Genomic DNA, 25,639 nt, shown 5'->3' with positions numbered 1-25,639 from the left:
AGATGGCCCATGATACTCAATGTTTGCTAAGCCTTGTTTTCACTCTAACAAACTTCTCCTCGCTCCCTGTGGCTGCAGGCACCAGCTCCCATGGAAATGTTGGGGGCTTGCATGGGGGCTCAAGGACCCTTGGGGACTGTGTGGGGTCCCTGCAGCTCCAGCAGGACCAGGCTGCCAGCTCAGAGTTACACAGCTCAGGCAAACTTTGATCTGGGCTGTAGTAAAGCTGGAGTAGATCTGTGGAAGCAACACACACCCTTCAATCTGTTTCTGTAGTATTTGTCCGTGCCAGGTCTAATGCTAATGGGCTCCACCCACATCTGGATAATTTTACAATGACATTTAATGATTACTATTTATTAAATCATTAGTTATCACTACTATATCAACAATTACTAATTCTTGAAGTATCTACCCTACTCAAGCACTAATAAAGGTCACAACTTTGAAGTATATTTTACTACACTGAAGCCAGAAACCCACATTTCAGTATCTGTCAAGAATTTTTCTTCTGGAACGTGTAACAGGTATGAATTCTCCCTGATCACAGTCATCCATCCTTCTGTAACTGCTTCCATACAATCATTCTTTGGATGGTGTCATTTGATGGGATTGAGGAGAAGCATGCTCAGTGATTTGGGTCAAAAGATCCGTTTTCAGTCATTTATTACTCAGGATTTTGAGACTGTATCAGAAGGACATTATTTCATTTTATGGCTGCACTGCATTACCTGGTATTCTTACCAGATCATTTTCTAAATAGAACAGGTGGTTTTACTGCCAGAAAAATAAAGATATCATATTGTCACATATAATTTTAAGAGGCAAAAAATGTACCACAGGGATAATTAGTCTCACCCTCCCATGATTCCACCTAAGCAGCTCGTGAAAGACTGTTGTGGCAACATCGCCAAATGTCTCTAGATATATAAATTACACACATATGCCTATTTTTGTAAATGAGATTTGGGAATATCAGTAGCAATTGCATGGTGGAAATATTTAGCTCGTTTCAGAGGTTGTACTGTACTTGCACTGTCTGAACGTCCCCCAGCCCCAACACAAACGTGTCTGTATTTAATCAGTATCTGGATAACCACAATATTAATTTCCCTTTCTCCTTAAGTACTAGGAATATAGTTTTTATCTGTTTCTAAATGTTCTGTAGAACATCTAGTTCCTCCCTCAATCTGCATAATTTTTTTTATAATCATGAAGCACACACTGCAGCCAGACACTTTGCCCTCCTTTTCTTTTCTTTATGCAACAGATTTGGGATGAAATTTCCCCACTTTTCCCCCGAGGCAGAGCTAATTCCAGGACCAGGATGAAGTTTTACCCCAGCTCTCAGGGGTGCACTCCCAGCTGTGCCATCCCAGGCCATTCCTCCATCAAGTGCTCTGACAGCAAATGCCCCTCTCATTTTCTGTCCATGCATCTGTAGGGATGAGTCATTGGAAGATGCTCATCAATGTTTGCCATTATTTACAGTCCGACAAATCAATGTTTGCCATTGTTTACAGGCCAACATCGATCCCTATCAAACAACAGGGCAGACAAGTTGTGTTATGTAATTGATACGAACCACCCTGCCAAAATGCAGATTCCATTATTGGCATGTCTTCCTGCCTAAACGCCAGAAAGCTCCATAGATGAGCTCCTGTCACCTTGGAAACGTTCGGGAGGGAAATGCCAAGTGCCTGTGGAAGCGCAGCGTGCAGCCACACAGCGCAGGGAAGTGGCCAGCTCTGCTGCCTCCCCAGCTGATCCTGAGGTGCCACTGCAGGGACTCCACAGAAATGCCTCTGAACTGAACCCTGGCAGAAAACAGCAGGGATTTCATTTGCATCTGCTCACTCCATTTCCCAGGTTCTCCAGGATGGATCACTGTGGTCCAGAACCCACAAAATCTGGAAGAGCTGCATCAAGCAAAGCCTTTTTTGTACATTTCCAGGAGCTTAAACCCTAAAGATTCACTGGCTTCCAGTTGATAGACGTAAGTTGTAGATTGAGAGAGAAGAACTTGGCTGGGGAGCCATAATTTCCTTCAGAGGAACTGCAGATCTCTTCTTCCTTTCCTATCTATATCAGAGAGAAAAATCTACATTGTCTTTCCCTAAAAACACATTATTCACCTGACACAAAACCATGACCCTTGTTGATGTTGCTGTTATGAAATTGAAATAATTCAAACAGTTGTAAATTGGGACTGAAAAAATACCCTGAAGAAAAATATCACAAGAAACTGACAATCAGTGATATTTCCAGGTGTTCTTCTGAGTGTTTTCTTGAGGGGAAAATCCATGCTTGGATGTTTTTCATCCCAACTGGAGGAATGTGGGAACTGGCAGGTTCAGAGTTAACACAGTTATAACTATTCCAGATCTGCAGAGAGAGCTATACAGTTAATCACTGCATATTTTTAGCCTACATCTTGTAGCTTTAATCCTGCAAATGTCTGTATGTAATTTGTTTTATGTAATATGAATAGATGCCATAAAATCAAGATTCCACCATTTATAGAGCTAAGAATGTCTGTGTATTTCTCAAGATTGAGGACCTACAGCATAAATATGGGACAATGCACTGGTCACTGTGAGTAACTTACACTCCATGGTGTGTGTGCCAGTGGAAATAAATGCTCAGATTAGCAGCATGTGCTTGGGATCAAAACCTAGACCTTACTCTCATAGCAACGATAACAATTACAGAAATATTGCTTACAATTAAGGAACGTTTTCAACTAAATAAATCTGAGAATGCATCTGTCTCTGTGTACAGAGCAGGGTGTATTTTGGTGCAGATGATGTCTCAGTATTTTAATAACTGAATCCCTGGGAGTCTGTGAATAGCTGGGTTTCTCTGGCACGTCATCGAGGCCTAGTGCCAGGAGTGAGGGAGCTGCTGTGCTGTGGACCCAGCTGCACTGCTCCTTGACTTTGTCAAGGTAACACAAGGAGGAGAACAGAGAGGAAACCCAGTCAATCACCAGTTTAGATAGAATGGCCTGGGTTGGAAGGGAGCTCAAAGCTCACCCAGTGCCACCCCCTGCCATGGGCAGGGACACCTCCCACTACCCCAGGTGGCTCCAAGCCCTGTCCAAGCCAGCCTTGGACTCTTCAGGAATGGGGCAGCCCCAGCTGCTCTGGGCACCCTAAATCTGGTACTGAACACTTGATACCAAACACACAGGCTCAGGAGATTCCACCCCAGGACAGAATATTCAAACTGGTTCATTTTATGAACACAGACATTCACTATGAGTATGTAAATCACTGAAATAACATCTAAAGGCTTTTCATGTAGTGATTTTGTGCTTATTTATAACAATTACAGAAGTTCATACAGAACCTCTAGAGCTGCAGTTGCTGTTGAAGCCAGAGGACCTATTCAGAATGTGACATAATAAATGGGCAGCATGAGCAGTACATGATTTCTGCTGTAATAACCTTTAATTAGTAACTAGTGGGGAAATGCTTTTGTTAGGATAGTACAGGCTTACTTCTGAAAAGACATTTGAGACAGATTCCTTTTGGATTAAAACTTGGAAACCTTCAGTATTCTAACATAACTGCTCCAGCCCCAAATCCACAGGACTTCACATTGCAGCAAGATTAAAGGGTTTTAATCATAATGCCACCAACTTGCTTAAAATTTAAAAATGTATTTGAATAAGCATTAAGCTGAAAGTTCACTGAGAATGTCTCTGGCTTTGGTTACCTGAAACCACCTGAACCAGATATCCCAGACAGGCAGCACAGGTAGAGGTGCTCCCACCAGGGTAATTACTGACACTAATACGATGGAATTGTTAATGTCACTGTATTCCAAAGTGTAAATCATTCTTCTAAAGAACGTGCAAAAAGCGCATCAGTGTTTCATATTCTAATCTGCCTCTGAGAATAAATAATGTCAACAATCGTCAAGTAGGAAAACTCCCCAGAGAGCTGCTCAAGATGGGTCAAACCTCAAGAACTCAATGATCTGAACAACTGCGAGGACCCCAGGGACATCGGACCCACACCCAGGGACCCCCGGACACCGGACCTGGAACCAGGGACCCCGGCCCTCGGACACCGGACATCAGCCCAGGGACCCCGGCCCTCGGACACCGAACCCCGGCCCTCAGACACCGGACCTGGACCTAGGGACCCCGGCCCTCGGACACCGGACATCAGCCCAGGGACCCCGGCCCTCAGACACTGGACCCCAGCCCAGGGACCTCGGCCCGTCCCGGCCCGCACCACCCCGCGGCCGGGGGGGGGGACGCAGCGAGCCGCGCCGGCAGCGCCGCCCCGCGCCCGCGGCGGTTCGGGGGCGGATCGCGGCCGTGCGTGCGCGGCGCCCCCGCGCGCGGTGGTTGGCGCCGTTGCCGTGGCAGCGCGGGCGGCGCGGCGGGCCCGGGCCGTGAGGAGCCGGGCCGGGGGTGAGCGCGGTGAGCCCTGAGGGGACAGCGCCGTGAGGGATCAGCGCCGGGAACACCGACACTGCCCCGGGGTGTCCTGTGGGAGGGCTCGGGCCTGTGCTGTGCATCTCGGCCTAATTTACCCCAAACTTTGTTCTTTGGGAGTTGGAGCCACACAACCTCACAACGCAGGGGTTTGGCTGAAGGCGTTGGGGCCGCTGCTGCATTGGCTGCGTTTGATGTTTGTGCCACTTCTTAGTGCCACCAACATCCCTAAATCAGTAGCCAAGCGTAGGAATCCTACTTGGCTTTAAGGTGGTTTCTATCATTTACTCATTCTTCCATACTTCAAATCCTGGGGTTTGTTTTCTCTGCTCCTTAACTGGAGAAAATAGATGCTCTTTTGTTGTTGATTCTTCTTGAGTTCTGCAGAAGGATTTACATAAACGCACTCAAAGATGAGCCACCTTCGTTAAAATTAATCATATGTCCAAGTCCTTCTGTGGGTAAGATGTGAAATGCTCAACCATGTGGTAATAACTCATTCTAGATGACATGCAGAATTTACTGCATTCTAATAAATTGTAACAACATTTGGGAAGAGTTTGCTTTGCATTGGAGAACTCCACAAGGCTCAAGGACAAATAATGTTTGTTGGAGTTGTGCCCAAATAATCTGGGATAAAATCATGGTGTAAGTGGATAAAATACATTCAGAAAGTTTGTTTTATTAGTGAGCTGATTGTTAAAAGAAAAAAAAGGCAGAGTCCTTGCTTTTCACTAAGAGATTTATTATAGTTGATACTCAAAGTGTGTAACTAGCACAGAGATATTGTATCCAGTCATTTCACATGCATTAAATGCATACTGAATGCTGCGAATTCACTCCTGAGATAGTCACCACTACTGCAAGTTGTTGGATATTTAATGTGGAAAACATGTTCTTTTTTTTATTCAGCCTGGTCATTTGGAAATAACTGTCACCATGGAAGACCAGGAGATCAGTTTTAGTGAGGGAGAACAGCAAATGTCTCCTCTAGTGTTCCTAGAGGAGGAGGAAGAAAGACAAGAGGAGGAAGAAGAAAAGGAAGAGGAAAGCAAAGAAAGAGAAGAAGAGGAAGAAGAAAGAGAAAAAGAAAGGCTAGAAGAGGAAGAAGGAGAAAGACAAGAAGAGGAAGAAGGAGAAGAAGAGGAGGAAAAAGAAAGAGAAGAAGAGGAAGAAGAACAAGAAGAGGAAGAAGAGGAAGAAGAAAGAGAAGAAGAGGAAGAAGAACAAGAAGAGGGAGAAGAAGAGGAAGATGCAGCTGATCAGCTCTTTGACTTGGAAAAACACTGGGAAGGTGAAAATGAATTGTTTTGATAACTCACAAAAAACTGACATTAATGTAAACTTAATGTAAGATAAACATGTTAGATCATTGGCCAGAACCTGACAATACATTATCCTCCCTTGTGCCCCTCCCTATTCTTGTCTGGGATTTTCCCACATAAATGGGATTCTTGGTGACACTTCCACATGAAGGCAGAGAAGATTCTCCTGTTCTTTTGCAGGTGTATCATAGTCCTGTGTGTTTTGCCATATGAATTTTTTAATGTACACTGCAGTAATGCTATAAAATGTCACATCTGATTCTCCACACTGTGACTTGACAGCAAATATAGAAAGCTTTTAAAATTTTAAAATTCAAAGTCTCTTTATTAAGCTGTTGTTTCAATATCTGCTAGAATATGAGCTGGAAGAAGAGCTGGATGTTGGTGACAAGATGGAAAACAAGGACACTTTTGAAGAGGCTGGAGACCAGTCTGATTCTACCATGTAAATACTTTGTTCCAGTTCAAACAGAATTTCCTCAGTGGTGCTGAGTGATCAGCTGTGTATGACATGGCTTAAACTAGTTTAAAATGTTCCTGTTCAATTGTAAACTATTGTTCAGGAACACTGAAATTGCAAAGCCAAGGTGGGATTGAGAGGAGCCCCAGGCATTTTAAAACAAAGACACATCATTAGTGCTTTCAATGAGGGTATAAATGTTCAACTTTAGATATCCAATACTGAAAATCCTGGCTTAAGTCTATGCATTCAAACTTCCTGTGCTGTTTGTGTTCATTTTCTTCATTATTTATAATGTTCTTATTTATAAGTTCTGCTAGAATAAAACAAAAGCAGAAATGTAAGGATGTCAGACAAACTTCACATTACTACAGTTTCACATTGTTTCTTTCTTGGTTGTGTGTTCCAAGTCAAAGGCAAAGCTCAGAACACTCTTTGGGCAAAATTGGTACCATTCAGCCTCTGAAGTCTGCAGACAGAATTCACTTATCAGCCTCACTGAGAAGCCTCCAATTGTTCAATGACAAAGTCAAGGAAAAGAAACTGATGGTCCAAAAAACCAGGTTAGTGTTTAATAAACATAATCCATCAGCACAAATCCCCAGCCAATACTGAGATACTGTGTCCATCATAAATACTGGAGTTTATAGAACTATGTATCTGACAGGAGTCCTGGCTGTGAATCTTGCCCCCAGAAAAAGAGTTTTACTGAGAAAAGAACCTACAGAACATAACTGGTGTGTTTGTTTCTTGCAGTGACACGCTGAGTGCCTGTCGGCTGCGGAGCAAGATGCTGGCAAAGCAGCTGGATCATGTAGACATGGAAATAGAGAGAGAGGAGGAGGCTGGCAATGTGTAGGTAGAGAGTATTTCTGGATACCAAGGATTACAGGCATCCACTATCTTCATCTGTGTGTAATTAATGAGATAAGAGCAGGAAGAGGTGGAAACTTGGGAATGGGTAGGAAAGAGGCATATATTTTAAAATGTAACAACAGGTACTATGTCAGCCTAGCCCACTGCTGTCAATCGTGTCAATCTTCTATTCAGTCTGATGAATCAAGGTGCTGTGACACTCCTGGAGGTCATGGCTTTGCTTCTGGTGATTATTCAGTCAGGATTTCTATATATGTGTGCGTATTTATTTTTATAAATGCACACATACATGTGCCATTCCTTTCTTGTGTTGTTCTGGAATGCAGGAATGCCTTTCAGGAGTAGCTCTGCATACAGGAGCTGCTCTGAAACACTTGTGCTATCAAGTGGGAGGCAATTTACTGTACTCTTCACATTTGGTTTAAATAGAAAGCAGTGGGTGGCTTGTGTACCAGGAGCCAGAGGCTTGTGAACAAACTTTGCAGCTGCATTTCTAACCTGTGTTAATCTCCAGGTTAGAGCAGCAATGAATGAGAGAGGAAGGCAGGTTAACTGCCAGAATGGCAGAGCTGCTTAAACAAAACTGATGAGCTGATGCAAATGAGCCTCCTGAGGTGGTGCAAGTGGGATTTCAGAGACAGTAACAAATCCCAGCAAAGACAGAAAAGCAGTGCAGTGTTTATCCTTATGATGGGTCACATGGAGAGGTCTGGATATGGAAAAAATAGCAATTCTCCCAATCTCTTACATTTAGCAAGTGTCTAGTGGAGTGAGATAGATTGATAGATTCCTGGCCTCTCAAGTTCAAGAACTTTGTGTTTTAGCAATAATGCAAATCCTGGCTGCCATTAGCACTGCCAATGCCAATAGAGAAATGTTGAATTTAGAGTAGCTGCAGGTAGAAGATCCAATTTTCATTTAGAGGATGGGAGTTTATGTTGAGCATAGTCAGGCCACTGTGGATCCTGTAGCACACTGTCTGCTAGTTCTCCTGGGGAGAGAGGGAAAATAACTGTGTGGGAATGCTGCAGTTGTAGGCTAAGTGTATGGAATATTGTAGTACCATTTTAAAAGCGAACTCAGTCTAGGTTCTCTCGGTTCACCTACGCTTATCTTCATGAATAATACTACTTTTATCAGTTGGAGAAGTGAAGAGTTGCATTAAGCCACTGGTCAGTGCTTTTGAAATTCTCATCTGTTCCTTTCAACCGGTGTGTAAGAGTTTAAAGAAAGCTCTGCCTCAAGAATGGACACTTAGAAGGTTAAACAAGAGGCTGCATGAATTGCTGGCATTCTGCTGAATAAATCTGAGCCTTAGAGCTGTGCTTTATTCTTGCTGACCTTGCAAGGGGGGCTGTGTTCACATCTCTTCCTGACGGGCTCTGTCTGACTGTGCAGCGCAGCCGTGTCCCGCCTGCAGGCCGTCAGCAGCCGCCTGTGCGCCGAGCTGGAGAGAGAGAGGGAGCTGGAGCTGAGCCTTGCTCTGACACTCAAACAAAACCTGTAAGTGAGGCCATGAAGAAAGTGTGCAGGGAATCTTTATTACCTTCTTCATATGCTCTTGGATGGATTCAAAAGTTAATCAATAGAGAAATTGCTTGTAAATACTGAACTACATCAATCCAGATCTGTTGCGGTGTGTTGCAATGTCCTGTTTTACCTTCTCCCTTCCCCCTCGCCCCTCGCTGAGTGTGCCCTGTCAATCAGGCTAACATACCAGCAAGGCGTCGTGTGATAGGTGTCCCTCGTCCCTTGAGACCCTGCCCCTTCACCTGGTTGGTGGCTCACCTGTCCCCTCCCCTTCCCCTGCCCTGAGCTTAAAATGTTAATGAGACCATGCGGCCCTATTCTGTTGGAGGAATTGTCCCAGTGCAGACCTCTGCACCCATGGAATAAACATCTGGATATAACCCTCTAGCAGAATCCACTCCCTTTCTTATCTTCACCATCGCCAGAAGCTCTCTCTCCTGAGGTAAACGGAGTCCTGACAAGCCTGGACTTGCGTCTTGTGCCCCGCTGCACTCTCCAGCAGCCAAGGTATCTCTGGGGTAAAGCACCACAGTGCTGCCTTTGGCCCAGCAGCGAGGGTCAGAACTGGCCCAGGCACCATCTAACTGGTTATATTGGGATTCCTATTCCAATCCAGATCAACTTTTAGCCTGCATGGTTCATCCCTTACAAAGCTGGATGATGTGGCTCAGAACCCAAGTTAGCTTTGCACATGTAAATAAAGTTTTGATTTTATTATGAGAGGTGCATAAATTGTGACCTATACAGGTCTCATTTGAAATGTAAAATAAGATGGACTAAAGTAAATCTGTCTGTGCATGAGCATAAATACTTGTAATTTATGCCTCTTAGTGGTTTTATAGGGCATAAAGGAAAAGATAGGAAATGAGCATGATGGAGACATTGTAGCAATACTGTGTATTTTTATGCCAAGCTAATACTGCTGTTGTAATTGATTGTTCACACATAATAAATTACTTCTTTATATCAGACAGAGTAAAACTGCTTTTGCAGGAGGCAACAGGTGAGTGTGTTTATATTTTGGTACCACAGGTACATCAAAGGAGGAACACAGGCATGAGCTTCTAGCTGTGATTAGCCAAGTGGTTAAGCAGGATACAGTGTGTTCTGCTGCAGTGTTGTGTAATAGCTTTAAAATGCTTGACTTGTTTATTGTGTGATTAGCAATACACAGAACAGATTAATGTACTCAGCTCTATCATATCTGGTTCCTTCAGCAAAGCACAGAAGAATAAAAGCTGTGGCCTGTCTCTGAAGTTATTTATTGTTGAAGGAAAAGCTATTTTTAGAATTTTTCTTGATTTTCATATTTTCATCTAGGTAAATGAGAGAAACAAAAACTTGAGGTTTATTTTTTTACCTTTTTTTTGGACCAATATTTTTCATGTCTTTGAAAGGAATATTGTATTAGATATGAGCCTTAGTCTGTGTCAGTAAAAGAGTTTGATTCAAAATATGTTTGTAAATATTAAAAGAAAACATGGTTACATGTTTATTTCCCCCATAGAGCCTTCCCTACTCAATTTATCACCTTAAAGTGAAAGAATATCAGTATCCCAGTGAAAACAATTCACACTTCTTTTTAAAGGCTTGAGATGTGGCAGATAGAAACTGAACAGGAAAAACACGACATCCTCCATGAAAAACTTCAAAAAGATGAGGAGGAGCTACAGATGCAATACCAGGAGGAGAGAGAAGTGAGGATTTGGAAGGAAAAAATAACAGCCCTGCAAGCAGAAGGAACACGTCGGACTCGAGAGAAGTAAGAGCCTCAAAGTCAGAGCCTGCTGCCTTTCTTGTTTTATTTTCAGCCAGTTCTCTGCTGCAGGTGCTGAGTTTAGCTGGTTCAGATACTGCTGCTACTGTGTGTCTTAGCTGGGTGAGCTTCAGGAATATTTGATGAGGAAATGGAATTAAAATAAGAATTGGCCATAGCCTTGCAGTTATGCAAGTAAAGATTTCTGATCTATGGGAAAAAACTGAATGAAAATGAAAAAACTACAAATGCAGGGGGTTTTATCATAGGAAATGAGGTTTATTGGGTCAGACTAACTGCATGTGTCTGCAGTGCTGTTGGTCTCCAGGACCTTCTGGGCCTATGAGTCCATTGAGATTTCCTGGAGCAGAAGCAGACACCAAAAAGCACAAAAGTGCTCTCCAAAAGCAGAGCAGAAGTGTGTCAGTCTGTGGCTTTTGTGAAGTTTATCACTTTGTCTGTAATGTGGGGAATGTGGAGAGTGGACAAATGTCCTAATTTCAGCACATATTAATGAACTCCCCAACCCCACCCTGAGGTCTCATTGTGTTGGAATCAAATTTTCCTTAGTCCTGCTGCAACTGTTGGTTTGTCTGTTTTGCAGAAGAGAGAAGGAAGCCCAGAGGGAACGTGAAGAAAGAAATAAAAAACTCCTTGAGGATGCCAAAAGGAACCATGAGAAAGCAGTCTGCTTCCTGAGGCAAAGCATGGCCAGGTGGGGCTTCACTCCCTTCCTGTTGGGCATTCTCTGCTGGGCAAGGCTTTATCCCCCAGTCTTTGAAAAATAATGATTTTTCTCTAAATTGTATTTTCTGTTTCACCTGGAAATCTTGTGCCAGGTACAGTGTGGTGAGGCATTGAGATCTTTTAGGGCAAAAAGGATGTGGAAAGAAGAAAATCCACTCAGTGTCCTGTCATGGCCTCCACATTCCCTGGAGTCTCTGACCTTGGAGGCACTGATGATGATTTGAAGCATTTTATCTGTATATGTGCCATTAACTGAAGTAGTACAGCTAAAATCCAGGTTTGAAACCTGCCCTGTGCCATTCTATGTCCTCTCAGAAATGTGGTAAAAAAGCATCAATGGATTGATGGGCCATTTCCTTGTGCTGCTGCTCTGGTTGATTTTAAATTAGATGTTCCTTCATAGGTTGATGTTTGTGTTATTACTCTGGTGTTGAATTATTTTGCTGCTGAAGAAATGGAACATTCGTTACTTATTTTTATATATATGTAAATATATCTTAATATATAAATAATAGGACTTAATTGTAAAATGATTGAAATAATTGTACTGTTTCTAGGCTGTTTTATTTTTTATTAGATGGTGTGTACAAACTGATCATAATTAAGAAGAACAAAATCAAATTGTTTTTTTTTTCTTGACAAATATATCAAACATATCAATCCTAATTGTTTTTATGGTTTCCTATTCCCAGGTTTGACTCCTGCCCACATATTTCCAACTTGTAGAGTTCTCAGGGTTTATTTTTAGTGTGGGTACATGTGCTTGGCTTCTAAAAGTTTGCTACATAAGGTTTAGATACTGCTTATATGAGCAACACCTGAATTCTTTATTTTAGCAGCCAGTCATATGTCATAACATGAAACACATTCTTCATATCCAAAATTTTTTTTAAAATTAAAGTTGTTGAGCAAAATATTTGAAAACCTGTTGGCACTTGGAGCTCGAGCAGTGCCGTGTTTGGGGGAGCTGCAGCTGCTCCCTGTGCCCACAGCAGTGCCCACCAAGCAGGGCTGTGCAGCAGCAGTGGCTGCTGGCAATTACTCCCTGGCAGCTCAGCCATTCTATTACCCAGAGCTTTCCAGGATGAGAGCCTGAAGGATTTTACTTTGCTTACAGAATTCATGAACAAAATGCAAAGGAAGAAGCGAAAGCTCAGGAGCATATGGAGAGAAGGATCCAAGCTGTGCTTTCCCTGAAAACCAGCATCACTTCCAACAGGGTACTGCTGCTGGGCTGGGGTGGCAATGAAGTCACTGCCTCCTGATGCTCAGTTCTCCTTGCAGAGCTGTGTGGGGATTTTTGATCACATCACTGACCAAACCCCTTGAAACTGGGGGGAATTGAACCATGGCAGGGATCTGTGTGGGCAGGTTTTGACATTCTGCTGATGCAGTTTATTCTGTCAACAGTCTAGTTGTTCTGGGAGGGGAACTCTCTGGGAAATAATGCATGCTAAAAAAAGTTCTCTGGAAGTTCAGCCAGAAGGATTTCCAGTTATTTGGATCCCAATGCAGAAATATTCCACATGGAGAAAACATATGGAAGAAAAACAGTTATTTGAGAATTTAAATAGTATAAATTAGGAATTTCTGAGCTATGCTGCTTTGCTTTTCTATTTCTGTTCTGTAGGATATGAGGGAATGATCTTAATTTAAACCTGATTTGTTTAGAACTGTTATCTTTTCATATTCCTTCACTGAGCAGCATTCCAGGGGCAGGCTGGAAGGGTAGAGAAGTAGCTTGGACCCAGTCAGAGCTTTCTGCATCTCAGCACCCCATGGCTACAGAGAATATTACAGACAGTACCTTCTGCTTCAGAGGCATCCCCCACAAAGGGATACTTGGATAAGGGGACCAGCATTAGATCCTCTGTTTTATATTCTTTAATATGTGAATCAAACATGTAACTGGTTTGTGTGACTCTCATAGGAAAAGCTCCAAACTCTCCAGGTTTTGAACAAAGCAAAGGCCTTGGAGGCAAAGAAGGAGGAGATGAAGATGAGGGAGGCCATCCAAGCAGAAGGAGGCAATGTTATCAAGAAAATTTTTCTCCATAAACGACAGCAAGAACAGGAGAAAAGGAAAGAGTGAGTGTCATATCCACATCAAACTGTGCCTGCTCCCTGGAGCTCAGTCAGGTCCTGAGGGCAGAACATCTCTGATGGTGCTGGAGGGGGTGAGCTCCCTCTCCCACTCTGTGTGACACTGGCTCAGTCTGTTCCTGAGCCCTGAACTCTGCCCAGGGCTGCTCTGAGCTCCAGAGCCCCGTGGGTGTTCTGTGATCGACTCCTCCACGAGGGGAGTGCAGTGACCCCAAACTGGAAAGCTGAAGTAACTGTCCCTCTTCCTCCCCTGAACACTGTGAAAGTCTGTATCAGCCTTCTAAAACACTGTAGCTGAGTATATTTAGTCTGCAAAAATGTATAAACAGCCTCTGAATCACTTGGTGTCTTGGCAGAAATTACCACTGAACCCAACTTGCTATTTAGCTAAAAGGCTCCAAGGCACTGGGTTGTAGTTAATATTATTGTTAAATAACCATAGTTGGGTTAATGGGTTAATATTTCTTACAACTTTGGATTACAGAGCTTTTAGAGAACAGCAGAAGTCAAGAAAAATGGAGATTGTGTCTCGAATTTTGCAAGAAAGAGCTCCTCCTCACAAGCAGAGCAAAAGTCAGTCCCCTGCTAAGGCCATTAAGGCTCGTGGTAAACTTGAGGATCCTTTACTGCAGAGCAGGAAAGCCTGGCAAAGTGAGGAGACCTGCAAACGTGCAGATGGAGAAATATCAGAGGTAATCAAAGGCCTAGGAAACAACTCTCTTTAGATTGTCTTGTTTTGTTTTGTTAAACGTGCAGGTCATTGAATTCTGTTTAAAAATAGCACAGGCTACAACCAAACATGAGACAGTAGAGAACAAGTGGAGAGGAATTTCCCCATCAGATCTCTTAATATCTGTTAGTTTCCTTTTTCTTGAAGGAAATAAAGTGACTTTTAATGTAAAATTTTGTCTGTATTCAGTGTTTTAAGAGGGGATTGGCCTAAGTTGGCAGCTTTGACCTCTGAGCCAAAGGCCAAGAGGCAAAAAGCCAAAGACTGTAATTTTTGTGTTAAAAGATCTCCTCAGAAATTGATAACTGTTGAAGTAACTGTAATTTTTAACTGTATCTTCAAAACTTGTGTTCTTCCCCAAAGCTGGGGTGGCCTCCATTAGTTCATTCCTCGGCTGGGGAGGGAACTGCTTCCCAAGGAGAGAGTTCTGAGGACACAGCCCAGGATGTGCTCCAGGAAAGTGGTGATGAGGACACAGAGAGGGACAAGACCCTGCTGGTACCTGAGTTCCCAGGACTTTGGAATCTGGAATTTGACTTGCACAAGGTAAATGTTGTGGTGTCTCCTGTTAGAAACAGAAAAGAACCTTGCTTGAAACCAATAATTGTGTATTTTGCAGTTAAAATGCAGACATGATGTTATTACATAGATGCAGAAATTCAGATGTGAGAATATCATCAGTCATTGCTGTTTGACACTGTTCTGGAGGAGTTTGTGCTCTCAAAGAGAAAACAGTGCTTTAGGTTTAGTTCAGAAATCTGTGAAGACATAAATCACATTATGTTTACTTCTTTGAATTTAAAAAAACTTCAGAATCCATCAAAAAGAAATCATGTCAGTACATATTCCTAGACCAACAGAGAAGCACTGGACCATGACTGAAACATTCCAGTGAAGTCAGCTGATTTTTTTCTCAATGTTTAATAAGTTGAGAAGAAAATAAAACCCTTAAAGTGCAGAAAAGCTAATTCTGCCATGAAAAACATGATTTTCTAGTATTGGGTGATGAGAAACTGCAGAACAGACAGCTGAGAATCCATTAAATTCTTCATGTTGAGGTTGGGATGCTGAGTTTGACTGGAGAGAGCCAGACAGGTGCTGGAAGATTCCTTTTGCAGATTTTTCTACTGGAGCTGCAGATTCTGTGCTCACACACAGATCTGGTGGTTTTCTGCATGTTCCTTTTTAGGTGGCCAAAATTGAAGATCCAACACAGTTGGCTCTCAGGACAATAAGGACACAAATGGCTAAGAAAGAAAAGGAGAAACTCCAGACTGGAATTCTTTACAAGCAAAGTGTGCCTGCTCAGGAGCACAAGGGCTGTGCTTTCCACAGCAAACCCAGCTGCATTCATTTCAAGGTCAGTGGCCATTCTGCATGGAATTGTACAGAGCAATCTGCTGGAGCTACATCCCAATGTCTTCATCAAAAATCTGTTGCAACTTTCAATAGGTTTGTAGTGAAATTTGAAACTGCTCTTGCCTTTTTCTCTAACAATCTCTTTGTTAAGTGGTAGATTAAATAAATTACTTATTTTTACTATCTAAACTATAATTACTTCATTTTTTAGGGGAGTTTAAATACTGTCAGAAAGGTGAGCTGATTATCAAAGCTCCTGTTGGATTGTGTTGTCTTCTTTGAAGGGCAGCATGACTGTACTTGTATATTGTTTGTAAATACATTATTACTGTAAAATAATGTCCTTAAAGAAGTGGTGACTGCCATGCAGGTAAATCTCAGTTAGTTCACAGAACTGTCAATAACTCAGACCATGAATGTGACATCATGTCTCTGACACTCACCTGGTGTGTTTGGCTTCCCAAGGATTTTGATGTTGGTCAAATCTACAAAAAGAAGATAATTTTGACAAATGCATCCTACAGTGTTAATTACTGCAGGCTGGTGGGAATCAGTGAATGTCTCAAGGACTCCATCAGTGTTCAGTAAGTAAATTCACTGCAGATTTGTTTGACCTTTGTACCTAAAGAACCCAGTTCTGCAGCAACTGAAATTTCTGCTTGTCATGGGTTAACCCTGCAGGCAGAGAAACTCCACAGAGCAGCTCCTCACTCCCTCCTCAGTGGGATGGGGGGCAAAAAAGTCAAACTTGTGGCTTGAGATAAACACAGTTTAATTCAACAGAAAAGGAAGGGAAAAATTAATGAAATAAAGGAAATCAATCTCAGAGCAAAGAACACTTCAATTGCAATCCTGTGGTCTTTCCCATCAATCTATTCCTGTAATCCTGCTGCCAGGTTATGTAATGAAGCACTGTGTCTACTTGGGAGATTGCAAATTAGTCTCAGTTTAACTATATTGATAATTTTATCTCACTGTTTATAAATAAACAAAAGGAGGTATCCACAAAATGTTTCTTTTTAGGAATTCAGACTCCAGCTCTCTCTGGAGCTGGATTGAGCTTTTGAATATATAAAAGGCAAGTTGTGAAAAGTAGTATTTCTCTAAAAATTGAAGTAGTGAAAAGAATTTATTTAACTGGAATTCTATGAATTCTAAAAGTGAAAAAATGCTTAAGTTCCTGTGTGTGAGTGAAGCTTATGGACAAATAGGAGACATGGAGGTGAATTCCTTTGGCTTACAGAGAAGTTCAGGTTTCAACCCTTCTGCTGGCCTGGAGAAGGCTCCTGTGGGACAGTTTAGTGACACCCCAGGGAATAAATGAGTTGTTTCACCCCTGTAAATCATTTCATCTCCAGAGCTCCTCTCCCAGCTCACTGCCCACTGTCCTTGTGGGGATAAACCACCCCTGGAATTTCTGGATCATCTGATAAGGACAGGATGCCCCAAGGTGAAGCCATTCCTTGCCCACTTTGTCCCCACCAGAGTCCCCAGGAATGTGAACAGAGAGTTCCTGACTGAACATCATCCCTGGAGAGCTGGAAAGTCTGGGTCCAGCTGCTCCAGAGGTGTGGAGCTCTTCATTCCCAGCCTGTGGAGGTGGATGATTGAGCAGGACACAGCAGAGCCCTTCAGCTCCTAAACCTGCTCATGGTTGGTTCAAAATCACGTGTGGGGATTTAATTTTGACCCACTTACACGTGTCTAATTTCTGGGACAAAGCCTGAAGCTGCTAATCCGACAAAATGAGGGTTTCCTGCTCTCAAAGATTGATTTTTTTCTCTCATTTAGTATGTTGGACAATTGCATATGGTAATCAGCACCTCTGGTTTTTCACCAAAAATTAAACAATGCTTTTTGAAAGGCCTAAGTCTTTCCTTGCTGTAATTGCCTTTCAAAGTATTCTCCAAATATCAAGAGTTGTGAATGATTTTTCAATGTCTGATAAATTAATTAACTTTTTAAAATTCAATTGGTTACCCTTACATTTGCCAGCAGGACAGCTAGCAAAAATAATCTAAGATTTTATTCTCCATTTTCACGTTATTTATAATTTGATCAGCAGAGCACAGACCTGTGGACACTGATCTCTATAAAGCTTATCTCTGGTAGAACCAGACATAAATTGTTTGTTACAAAATAGTTTTGCCAAGTATTTTGAAAACACCCAGCAGATCTTGTCATGGTGTCACTGTCCTTGAAATCAGTGCCCAGGTATTTACAGACAGCACCTGGGAGCTGTTATCAGTGACAGGGCTGGATTTGCTGATAAAAAGCTTTATCCCAGTGCTTCAAATGAGCAGCATTCCACCCCAAGGAACCTCTCCTTAGCACAGTGGCTCTGTGTGGGTTTCTGTGTCTGATACTTTGTGCTCTAAATCAGAACTATTTTATCAAGGTAACATTTGAAATAAAGAACCATTCCTTCAAGTTCTCCTCAGGAGAAACAACCAGGATCTGTTCAGCAGGTCAGCATGCAGGTGCTTATTCCCTGTCTGCATTTTAAGCTCCTAAATTCTGAAGTGTTTCCCTTTCTGAAAAAGTTTCATTTTGCTTAGGTTTGAGTTGAATTTTGTTTTGATAAAGCTGTGAAGGGCGAGTGTGTTCCATGTCTCCCTTGGCTTAGGGGCTCCCATGGCTGACAGCACTTCCTTATCTCCTCTGGCTGCTCTGCCAGGCTCCAGGGGTGCCTCAATCATTTCATTTACAGTGCAGCTGGGAGATGTCTTGTCTTCTGCTGGGCATTTTCCCTGCCTCACACAGACCATGAAATGAGTGGCAGATTCTATTCAAGATAATTTTGATACAGCTGGCAACAAGCAGCACATTCTCTAATCATCTGCAGCTCCCTCCTTGGGTTTTTCCTCTTCATTTTGTGCTTGGACAGGGGAGATGTTACAGAGCAACATTAAAATGGATAATGGGAGAATTTGCTTCCTAATTGTCTGACTGGGCAGTTCCACCTCTTCTTGCTGATTTTGAGCCTCAGCTTCACCTCCTTGGCTGCAGTCCCTGTCTTGCCTTTTAAAAGCACTTGGAGTCGTTCTGAATAAAACCTTAATAAAGAATCAGCCTTTGTTGTTTCCCAGTTGCAGCAGGGTTCTGGAGCCTTTCATTAATCTGTCACTCATTCTGACTTTTCTAATAATTAGTCCAAGTGAGGGGGGGAAAAAAAGCAATCTGCCATTGTTACCAGAGCAGGAGCTGGGTGTTCCATCCACAGCTTTAATTTGGAGTTTTATTTTCATTATCTTCATAGTTTTGACCCACCTGGCAAAATGTCTTCTGGGATGTCCTGTGAATTCCTGGTAACATTTAAGCCAATGGTAAGTGCACAGTGAGGAGAATCCTAGTAAAGGCCACTAGTCTGATTAAAACCATTATTAACTGAATTTCTTAATGGTTAACAAGAAAAAAAAACCCTACATTTTTAGAAGAGCTACTGTTGCACAGGGACAGCTGTGTGCATGTTCAAGCTCTGATAAATTGTCATAAGGCAAATTCTGAGGACATGTTTGGAAAAATGCCTCCAAATGAGAGCAAGTTTCCAAATATTTATAATCTTGCCCAGCTCAAGTTAACCAAGCTGTCACAAAGACTGTTTTAAAGTGGAAACATGGAATCAGTAAAGATAAATTTTAATATGGTACTCAAAGAATGAGTGAAAATATTTTTCATCAGGCTAAATCTTCTGAAATTACTTAGGGGTTTTTTTCTGTTTTGTTTTCTAGATAAATAAAGGGCTGGAAGGAGCAATCATGTTTATGGCCCAGACAGGTTCTTTTTCTGTTCCACTGAAATGCACAGTCAAAACCTGCATGGTAAGAGACTTCTTTTGAGCATGTAGATAATATAATTATTATTATAAAAAGCTGATGCTCACTTAATTGACATTAGTGCTATGTAGGCCAGTGGTAATTAATGGTTTGTTTTCTCACAGCTGGCTCTGGATAAGGAGCTCATTGACTTTGGCAGCCTTGTGGTGGGAGAGACAATTTCACGGCCCATCACCCTGACAAACAGCGGCGCTCTGGGAGCCACATTCCGAGTCTGGGCGTCACCAGGTGCCACAAGTACCCTCAGAGCAGCAGCAAAAGCTGCTCCTGCTATCGTGGTGGGTTCAAAAGCACTTCCCTGAAGGAATAGAAATGTTCTGCTTTGGAAATGTGGTGCAGTTTGTGCAGTTTGTGCAGAGTCACAAAGCAGCTCAGGTCAGAAGGACTTGGGAAGTTCATCACGTCCAACCTTTAGTACATTTGGGTTGCTGTAAATATAATCTGTTAGACCCAAATATTGGAAGGTAAAAGCAATTCTCTTGTGAGGCATGGGGAAACCAGCAATGCTGATTTTTTAAAGTATTTTAGTAATTTATGTCACGATTCCCATTTTCTCCACATTCCTGACAATTAGGAGAAAATACTTCAGTTAAAAGAGGAGATTCTGACAGAGTCATTAAAAATCTCAACTCGTGGAAGGCAGAAACATGTGAACTGCTGCAAAACTAGCAATCAAGTGAGGGGTGTGATAAAGAGAGGGCTGGTTTCACCAGACTTAGTTTTGACATAAAACTGCCTGGGTTTCCACTAGAAAAATGTTGGTTTTGTTAATTGTAAAGTAACTGGCATTGCACTGCACTGCTCCTGTTCCATTATTTACCTGTTTGGGGCAGCCAGCAAAAAATCCAATCTGCTCATTGATAAAGGTCTGGTAGAATGTGCAGTTCTTGAAAAGTGCAACACATTTCTCCATTTATAACATGGAACTATTGCAAGAAAACACAAATCTGGTTTGCATAAAACTTTTGCTGGGTAGAACTGGAGCTGGTGCAAGGCAGAGGAGCAGCCATGGGAGAAAATCCATCTCTGTGTTTCCCAATAGGTCACTGAATATCCCAGTGACTCTGAAGAGGAAAAGGAAGGCAGCACAGGCCCTGTGGCAGCTGGGGATCCAAACCAGAGCTGTGCTGAGCCCAGGGAGGGAATGACCCCCAGTGCAGCCCAGGAGCCCAAGAGAAGCAGTGCCACAGGTGAGGTGATGCTGTGGAACCCAGCCCTGCCTTCCCCAGGCCAGGCTTTAGCCAGCTTAATCTCCTGGAAAGGACTGAGCAGTTCAGTTTGCAAAGTTACCCAGTAAATGGAGTAGCTCATCACTGCAGGAGTAATGTTAGATTTCTTTGTGTGCTGCCTCACGGAAAATGACTAAAAATAATGTTTGACACCATTATATCAAAAGCAGCAGAGAACCTCAGTGCTCATTAGTGATCAACAATTCAAACTCAGAAGAACACAGAACCCAACCAGCTTCAGAAATTGCAAAATTGTTAACATCATCCCTGTCTCAGCAACTGAATCCCCACTTCTCAGAATAGCAATCCACATGACAGGTTTATTTTTATAGTCTGTAATTCTAGGAACAAGGAAGCAGAAAGATGAACCTCCTCAGACATTTTCCATCTCATTCCTAATGTTTACTATGTGCTTAATAAAATCCAGTCTTGTAGATGAAAAACTTTCTTAATTTGCTTCTTATCTGTGTTCTTTAACATTTCTCCCCAATACTGATTCCAATTTCAGGAAGCTGAAGGTTCCATGGGAAGGCTGTGGGTGGTTTTTGCAGGTCCTTCTGGCTGCATTCCTTTATCCCACTGAAATTGCTCTTGAAGGCCATCCCCACTGCAGCTGAGTCTGTATTTTTGAACCATTCATGTTGTTACTCAGTGGAAGGCTCCAAATTAGACTAAAGCTGGATGGCCAAACAAATATTTCCTTGCAGACATTCAGATTTTGCCACCACAGCTATACATGCCTGGATTTGCAATATTGACTCAAATTAATGTACTTGTGCCTTGTTGGATATTGTTTGTCGGATATCCAGCATTTTATTTTGTTTTGTGTTTGTTTCTTTCCCCAGAACAACTTGGTCCAGGAGAATTAAATACCAGATCACATCTGGACAGAGACCATGAAGATAATTTAATGGAAGTTTCTCCTGAAGAAATACCAGTTGAAATTATGCTTGGAAAGGTAATGAACATCCTGAGATCCAGACAAGATCTCACTAGGCTGAGCCTGCATCAAATAAATTGCTCAAGTGCATGGTCATTCCAAGCCCACTGGACATCACTGTATCACAGTTAATTCTTAAAATGAAATCACAGCACTTTCCCCCTTTCTTTTGATCTATAGAGACAGAAGGTTTGATCTATAGAGACAGAAGGTTTAACTTTTTGTTCTAAAAAAGGTTAAGACCTTTTAACAGAACTTTTTGTGGCAATTCACATTTGCCACAATTAATTCTTTTTTTCTGCTATGTGGTTCTGTGGTTAAACAAAGTCTGGTGGCAACAGACAAGGAGGGGCAGGAAGAATTTCTGGGAAATGTCAGATTTGAGCCATTTTATTGCTCTGCTTCTGATTTTTCTTGTGCATAGAGAGTTCAGTTTAGTTCCAAAGCAGGTGTAGTGGAGTGTGTGTGCAGTGATTATGTACAGCCCCTTTATTTCTATGCAATTCCTTGAGTTTCACTGTTGTTGCTCAGGTGACTGAGGGTGAGATTGGACCCTTCAGCTCAGTGAAAATCCCAGTGCTGTTTGTCCCAGCTGTCCCTGGGGACGTGAGGGCAGAGTTTGTGATCCTGTTTGACAACCCAGACTGCAAACCAGTGAGTGACCTGCTTCAAACCATGTGGGAAATAGTTTAAAATCTACTCATTTATGTGCTTCTCAAGATTTATGTGTTAGGTGGTTTTATGGGAGTCATAGCTCTTATTTCTGATGCAGGATGTTTATTAAACCTGCTAATTCTCTTAATTTCTATGCAAATAATCCTGATATTCCCGTTTGATCAGACATCCTCTTGGAAAACATCTCATGTCCTGGAAATAAATGGGGAAATATTCTCCCTTATTCCCAACCCACCTAGTTTATTTTCTTTCTGATCTATCAGAATTGGAATTATTTAAGAGGCAGTAGTGAAGCTGATGTGTGAAAGCTGGAAGAGATGACAACTTTAGTTACCACTTCAGCATATTGTGATTCTCAATTTTATTGGGAGCCAAATTCTGCTTGGAACAGTTCACAGCAGCTTGCCAAAAATGAAAGACAAACTTCCCAGCAGCTCAGCAGCCACTCTTGGCTGTCCCTTGGGCTGCAGAAGGAGCTGCAGATCCTGCTGTGAGATCCTTCTGCAGGCCCAGCCTTGCAGGGCTGAGCTCTGTGGGCCCTGGTGCCAGACTGGGCACTGCAGGGAGCACAGCCCTGTGCTGCAATCCCTGCATGTCTGTGCTGCAATCCCTGCATGTGTGTGCTGCAATCCCTGCATTTCTGTGCTGCAATCCCTGCATGTGTGTGCTGCAATCCCTGCATTTCTGTGCTGCAATCCCTGCATGTCTGTGCTGCAATCCCTGCATTTCTGTGCTATAATCCCTGCATGTGTGTGCTGCAATCCCTGCATTTCTGTGCTATAATCCCTGCATGTCTGTGCTGCAATCCCTGCATTTCTGTGCTGCCTCTCCTGCATTTCTGTGCTGCAATCCCTGCATGTCTGTGCTGCAATCCCTGCATGTCTGTGCTGCAATCCCTGCATGTCTGTGCTATAATCCCTGCATGTCTGTGCTGCAATCCCTGCATGTCTGTGCTATAATCCCTGCATGTCTGTGCTGCCTCTCCTGCATTTCTGTGCTGCAATCCCTGCATGTGTGTGCTGCAATCCCTGCATGTCTGTGCTGCCTCTCCTGCATTTCTGTGCTGCAATCCCTGCATGTGTGTGCTGCAATCCCTGCATGTCTGTGCTGCAATCCCTGCATGTCTGTGCTATAATCCCTGCATGTCTGTGCTGCAATCCCTGCATGTCTGTGCTGCCTCTCCTGCATGTCTGTGCTGCAATACCTGCATGTCTGTGCTATAATCCCTGCATGTCTTGTGCTATAATCCCTGCATTTCTGTGCTGCAATCTCTGAATTTCTGTGCTGCCTGGAGGAGCTGCAGCCCCAGGGGAGCCTGGACTGGGGCCCATCCACTTCAGCTAAAGGCTCTTTAAATAATTCTTCTCAATGTCCTGGGCAGATGCTCTTCTTTCATGTTCCCTGTCCAGGAATCCAAAGTATAATATACCAAAGTATAATTGTGTTTCTCTGCTGGGGCACTGGAACATCCTGGGTTTACTTTGCAAATGATTTTCCTAGGTCTGCCTCCTTAAAGAACCTGTTGCACTACAAATAATAAAACATTTTACTCAGCTGAATTTACAGCAGAAATCCTTGCTGGAAGTCAGTAAGAATGTGAGACTGACACAACTAACCCCCTGCCATTGCTGCCCTGCCAGCTGAGCTTCAGTGCCATTGGAGTTTCTGTGGATGTGCCCATCTGGGTGCCCCAGCCCAACGTGGACCTCAAGATCTGCCTGTACGGGCGGCTGTACCAGGACAGCGTGGAGGTGCGCAGCAGGTGAGCTGCCCTGGTGCCCCTGGCACTGCCCCTGGCACTGCCCCTGGCACTGTGGGTGAGCTGCCATGGGCACCCCTGGCACTGCCCCTGGCACTGTGGGTGAGCTGCCATGGGTGCCCCTGGCACTGCCCCTGGCCCTGGCACTGCGGGTGAGCTGCCCTGGTGCCCCTGGCACTGCCCCTGGCACTGTGGGTGAGCTGCCCTGGGTGCCCCTGGCACTGCCCCTGGCACTGCGGGTGAGCTGCCATGGGCGCCCCTGGCACTGCCCCTGGCCCTGGCACTGTGGGTGAGCTGCCCTGGGTGCCCCTGGCACTGCCCCTGGCCCTGGCACTGTGGGTGGGCTGCCATGGGTGCCCCTGGCACTGGCACTGCGGGTGAGCTGCCCTGGTGCCCCTGGCACTGTAGGTGAGCTGCCATGGGCGCCTCTGGTACTGTGGGTGAGCTGCCATGGGTGCCCCTGGCACTGTGGGTGAGCTGCCCTGAGTGCCCCTGGCACTGGCACTGTGGGTGAGCTGCCCTGGTGCCCCTGGCACTGCCCCTGGCACTGCGGGTGAGCTGCCATGGGTGCCCCTGGCACTGGCACTGTGGATGTGCTGCCCTTGGTGCCCCTGGCACTGTGGGTGAGCTGCCATGGGTGCCCCTGGCATTGCCCCTGGCCCTGGCACTGCAGCTGAGCTGAGCTGCCATGGGTGCCCCTGGTGCTGTGGGTGAGCTGCCATGTGTGACCCTGGCATTGCCCCGGGCCCTGGCACTGTGGGTGAGCTGCCATGGGTTCCCCTGGCACTGCCCCTGGCACTGTGGGTGAGCTGCCGTGGGTGCCCCTGGCCCTGGCACTGCAGGGGCACATCCTCTGAGCCCTCTGAGCTCTGGGAATTTTGTGCATCCCGCTAAGGCAGACTCCCACCAGCAGCCCTGGCTATGGGGTAGCCCCACAGCTCCCCAGCCCTGCCACATTCCCAGGGATGCTCCTGTTCCTGGGGAGAGCTGGGAAGCCCCAGGGAGCAGCAAATCCACGATTTCCTCATGAGGAATCTGCACACTCAATGTTTAGGGAGATAAATGTATCTAAAATTAAGTGCACATTGGGCTGATTCAGCCAGGGAATTTTATGTAGGAATATTTTGTTGTTTCTCAGCTATTTTGCATTCAATTAAAGTCCTGGTGAGACTTAGGATATGGAAGCCAGTTTCATGAGAGTCTTTCCAGACCTGGAACTAGATGCTGGATAAATCATGTCAGTCCTTTTGCATTCACTCTAAAATGGGGAAGGTGCAGCTTTTCCTGACCCATTGAGGTCTCCCCTGGAAGGACAGATCCCTCTGGTCACACAGAGAGTGAGCAGCCAGTCAGTGACAGGGGAACATTTCTGGGTGTTTCAGAGTCCAAGTCAGTCACATCTGAGGGCTGGTTCTGTTTGCACTGGGATAGAAAGGGAATATTCCACTCCTTGGCTTCTGGAGATTTCCTGCTATTAAAAGTACTTATGGGAACATTTAATTGTCTTCAGGTGCTGGGTGTCTTCCCTCCACCTAATGCAGTCACTATGGAATTCTTATTTTAACAATTTGCATTTCTTAGAGTCTATTTCAATAGGATTGGGGTGGGTTTGTGGGAGGGTGGGGGAGAGATTGGTTCTATGGAAGGCATCCATTCTAAACCTCTTACCAGAATTACAGACTGCAGAGATTCTTCACAGTTGGAAAGAAATGAGTAAAGCTGTTATCTCAGAAATTCAGCTTACAGATATGACAAGCACAAGTTGTTATGTAAGTGATTTTACTTGGTCTAGATAACCCAGGGATAAAACTTATAAGTATAGAAACAGAATAACTCTCCTAATGAAACTTAAGAGTTCAAGGGG

The 25,639-nt window shown here is 43.8% G+C and overlaps 1 protein-coding gene across 2 annotated transcripts in view; it reads left to right on the top strand.

Moving 5' to 3' along the window:
• Positions 1-4,400: 4,400 nt before the first annotated feature.
• The window catches only part of CFAP74 (cilia and flagella associated protein 74), a 38,320-nt gene continuing 17,081 nt past the window's right edge, over positions 4,401-25,639 (top strand). Inside the window, exons 1-21 of one of the 2 annotated variants that reach the window (XM_064730783.1) lie at positions 4,401-4,435; positions 5,363-5,744; positions 6,130-6,220; positions 6,646-6,798; positions 6,992-7,090; positions 8,510-8,614; positions 10,230-10,403; positions 11,002-11,112; positions 12,262-12,364; positions 13,075-13,232; positions 13,732-13,939; positions 14,341-14,523; positions 15,167-15,337; positions 15,802-15,920; positions 18,596-18,662; positions 19,068-19,157; positions 19,277-19,450; positions 20,215-20,362; positions 21,247-21,359; positions 21,873-21,995; positions 23,657-23,778. In XM_064730783.1, the coding sequence (XP_064586853.1) occupies positions 5,390-5,744; positions 6,130-6,220; positions 6,646-6,798; positions 6,992-7,090; positions 8,510-8,614; positions 10,230-10,403; positions 11,002-11,112; positions 12,262-12,364; positions 13,075-13,232; positions 13,732-13,939; positions 14,341-14,523; positions 15,167-15,337; positions 15,802-15,920; positions 18,596-18,662; positions 19,068-19,157; positions 19,277-19,450; positions 20,215-20,362; positions 21,247-21,359; positions 21,873-21,995; positions 23,657-23,778 (2,867 nt within the window). In that variant the 5' untranslated portion in view covers positions 4,401-4,435; positions 5,363-5,389. Of the gene's footprint in view, positions 4,436-4,636; positions 4,721-5,362; positions 5,745-6,129; positions 6,221-6,645; positions 6,799-6,991; positions 7,091-8,509; positions 8,615-10,229; positions 10,404-11,001; positions 11,113-12,261; positions 12,365-13,074; positions 13,233-13,731; positions 13,940-14,340; positions 14,524-15,166; positions 15,338-15,801; positions 15,921-18,595; positions 18,663-19,067; positions 19,158-19,276; positions 19,451-20,214; positions 20,363-21,246; positions 21,360-21,872; positions 21,996-23,656; positions 23,779-25,639 lie in introns of those variants that run through there. The other variant, XM_064730782.1, reaches the window with a different exon arrangement.

The sequence above is a fragment of the Zonotrichia leucophrys genome, chromosome 21 (genome assembly GCF_028769735.1).
Source record: "Zonotrichia leucophrys gambelii isolate GWCS_2022_RI chromosome 21, RI_Zleu_2.0, whole genome shotgun sequence".
In the NCBI taxonomy this organism is placed as follows: domain Eukaryota; kingdom Metazoa; phylum Chordata; class Aves; order Passeriformes; family Passerellidae; genus Zonotrichia; species Zonotrichia leucophrys.
The sequence above is the reverse complement of the archived record's forward strand: the minus strand, read 5'-3'. Positions and strand labels throughout refer to the sequence as shown.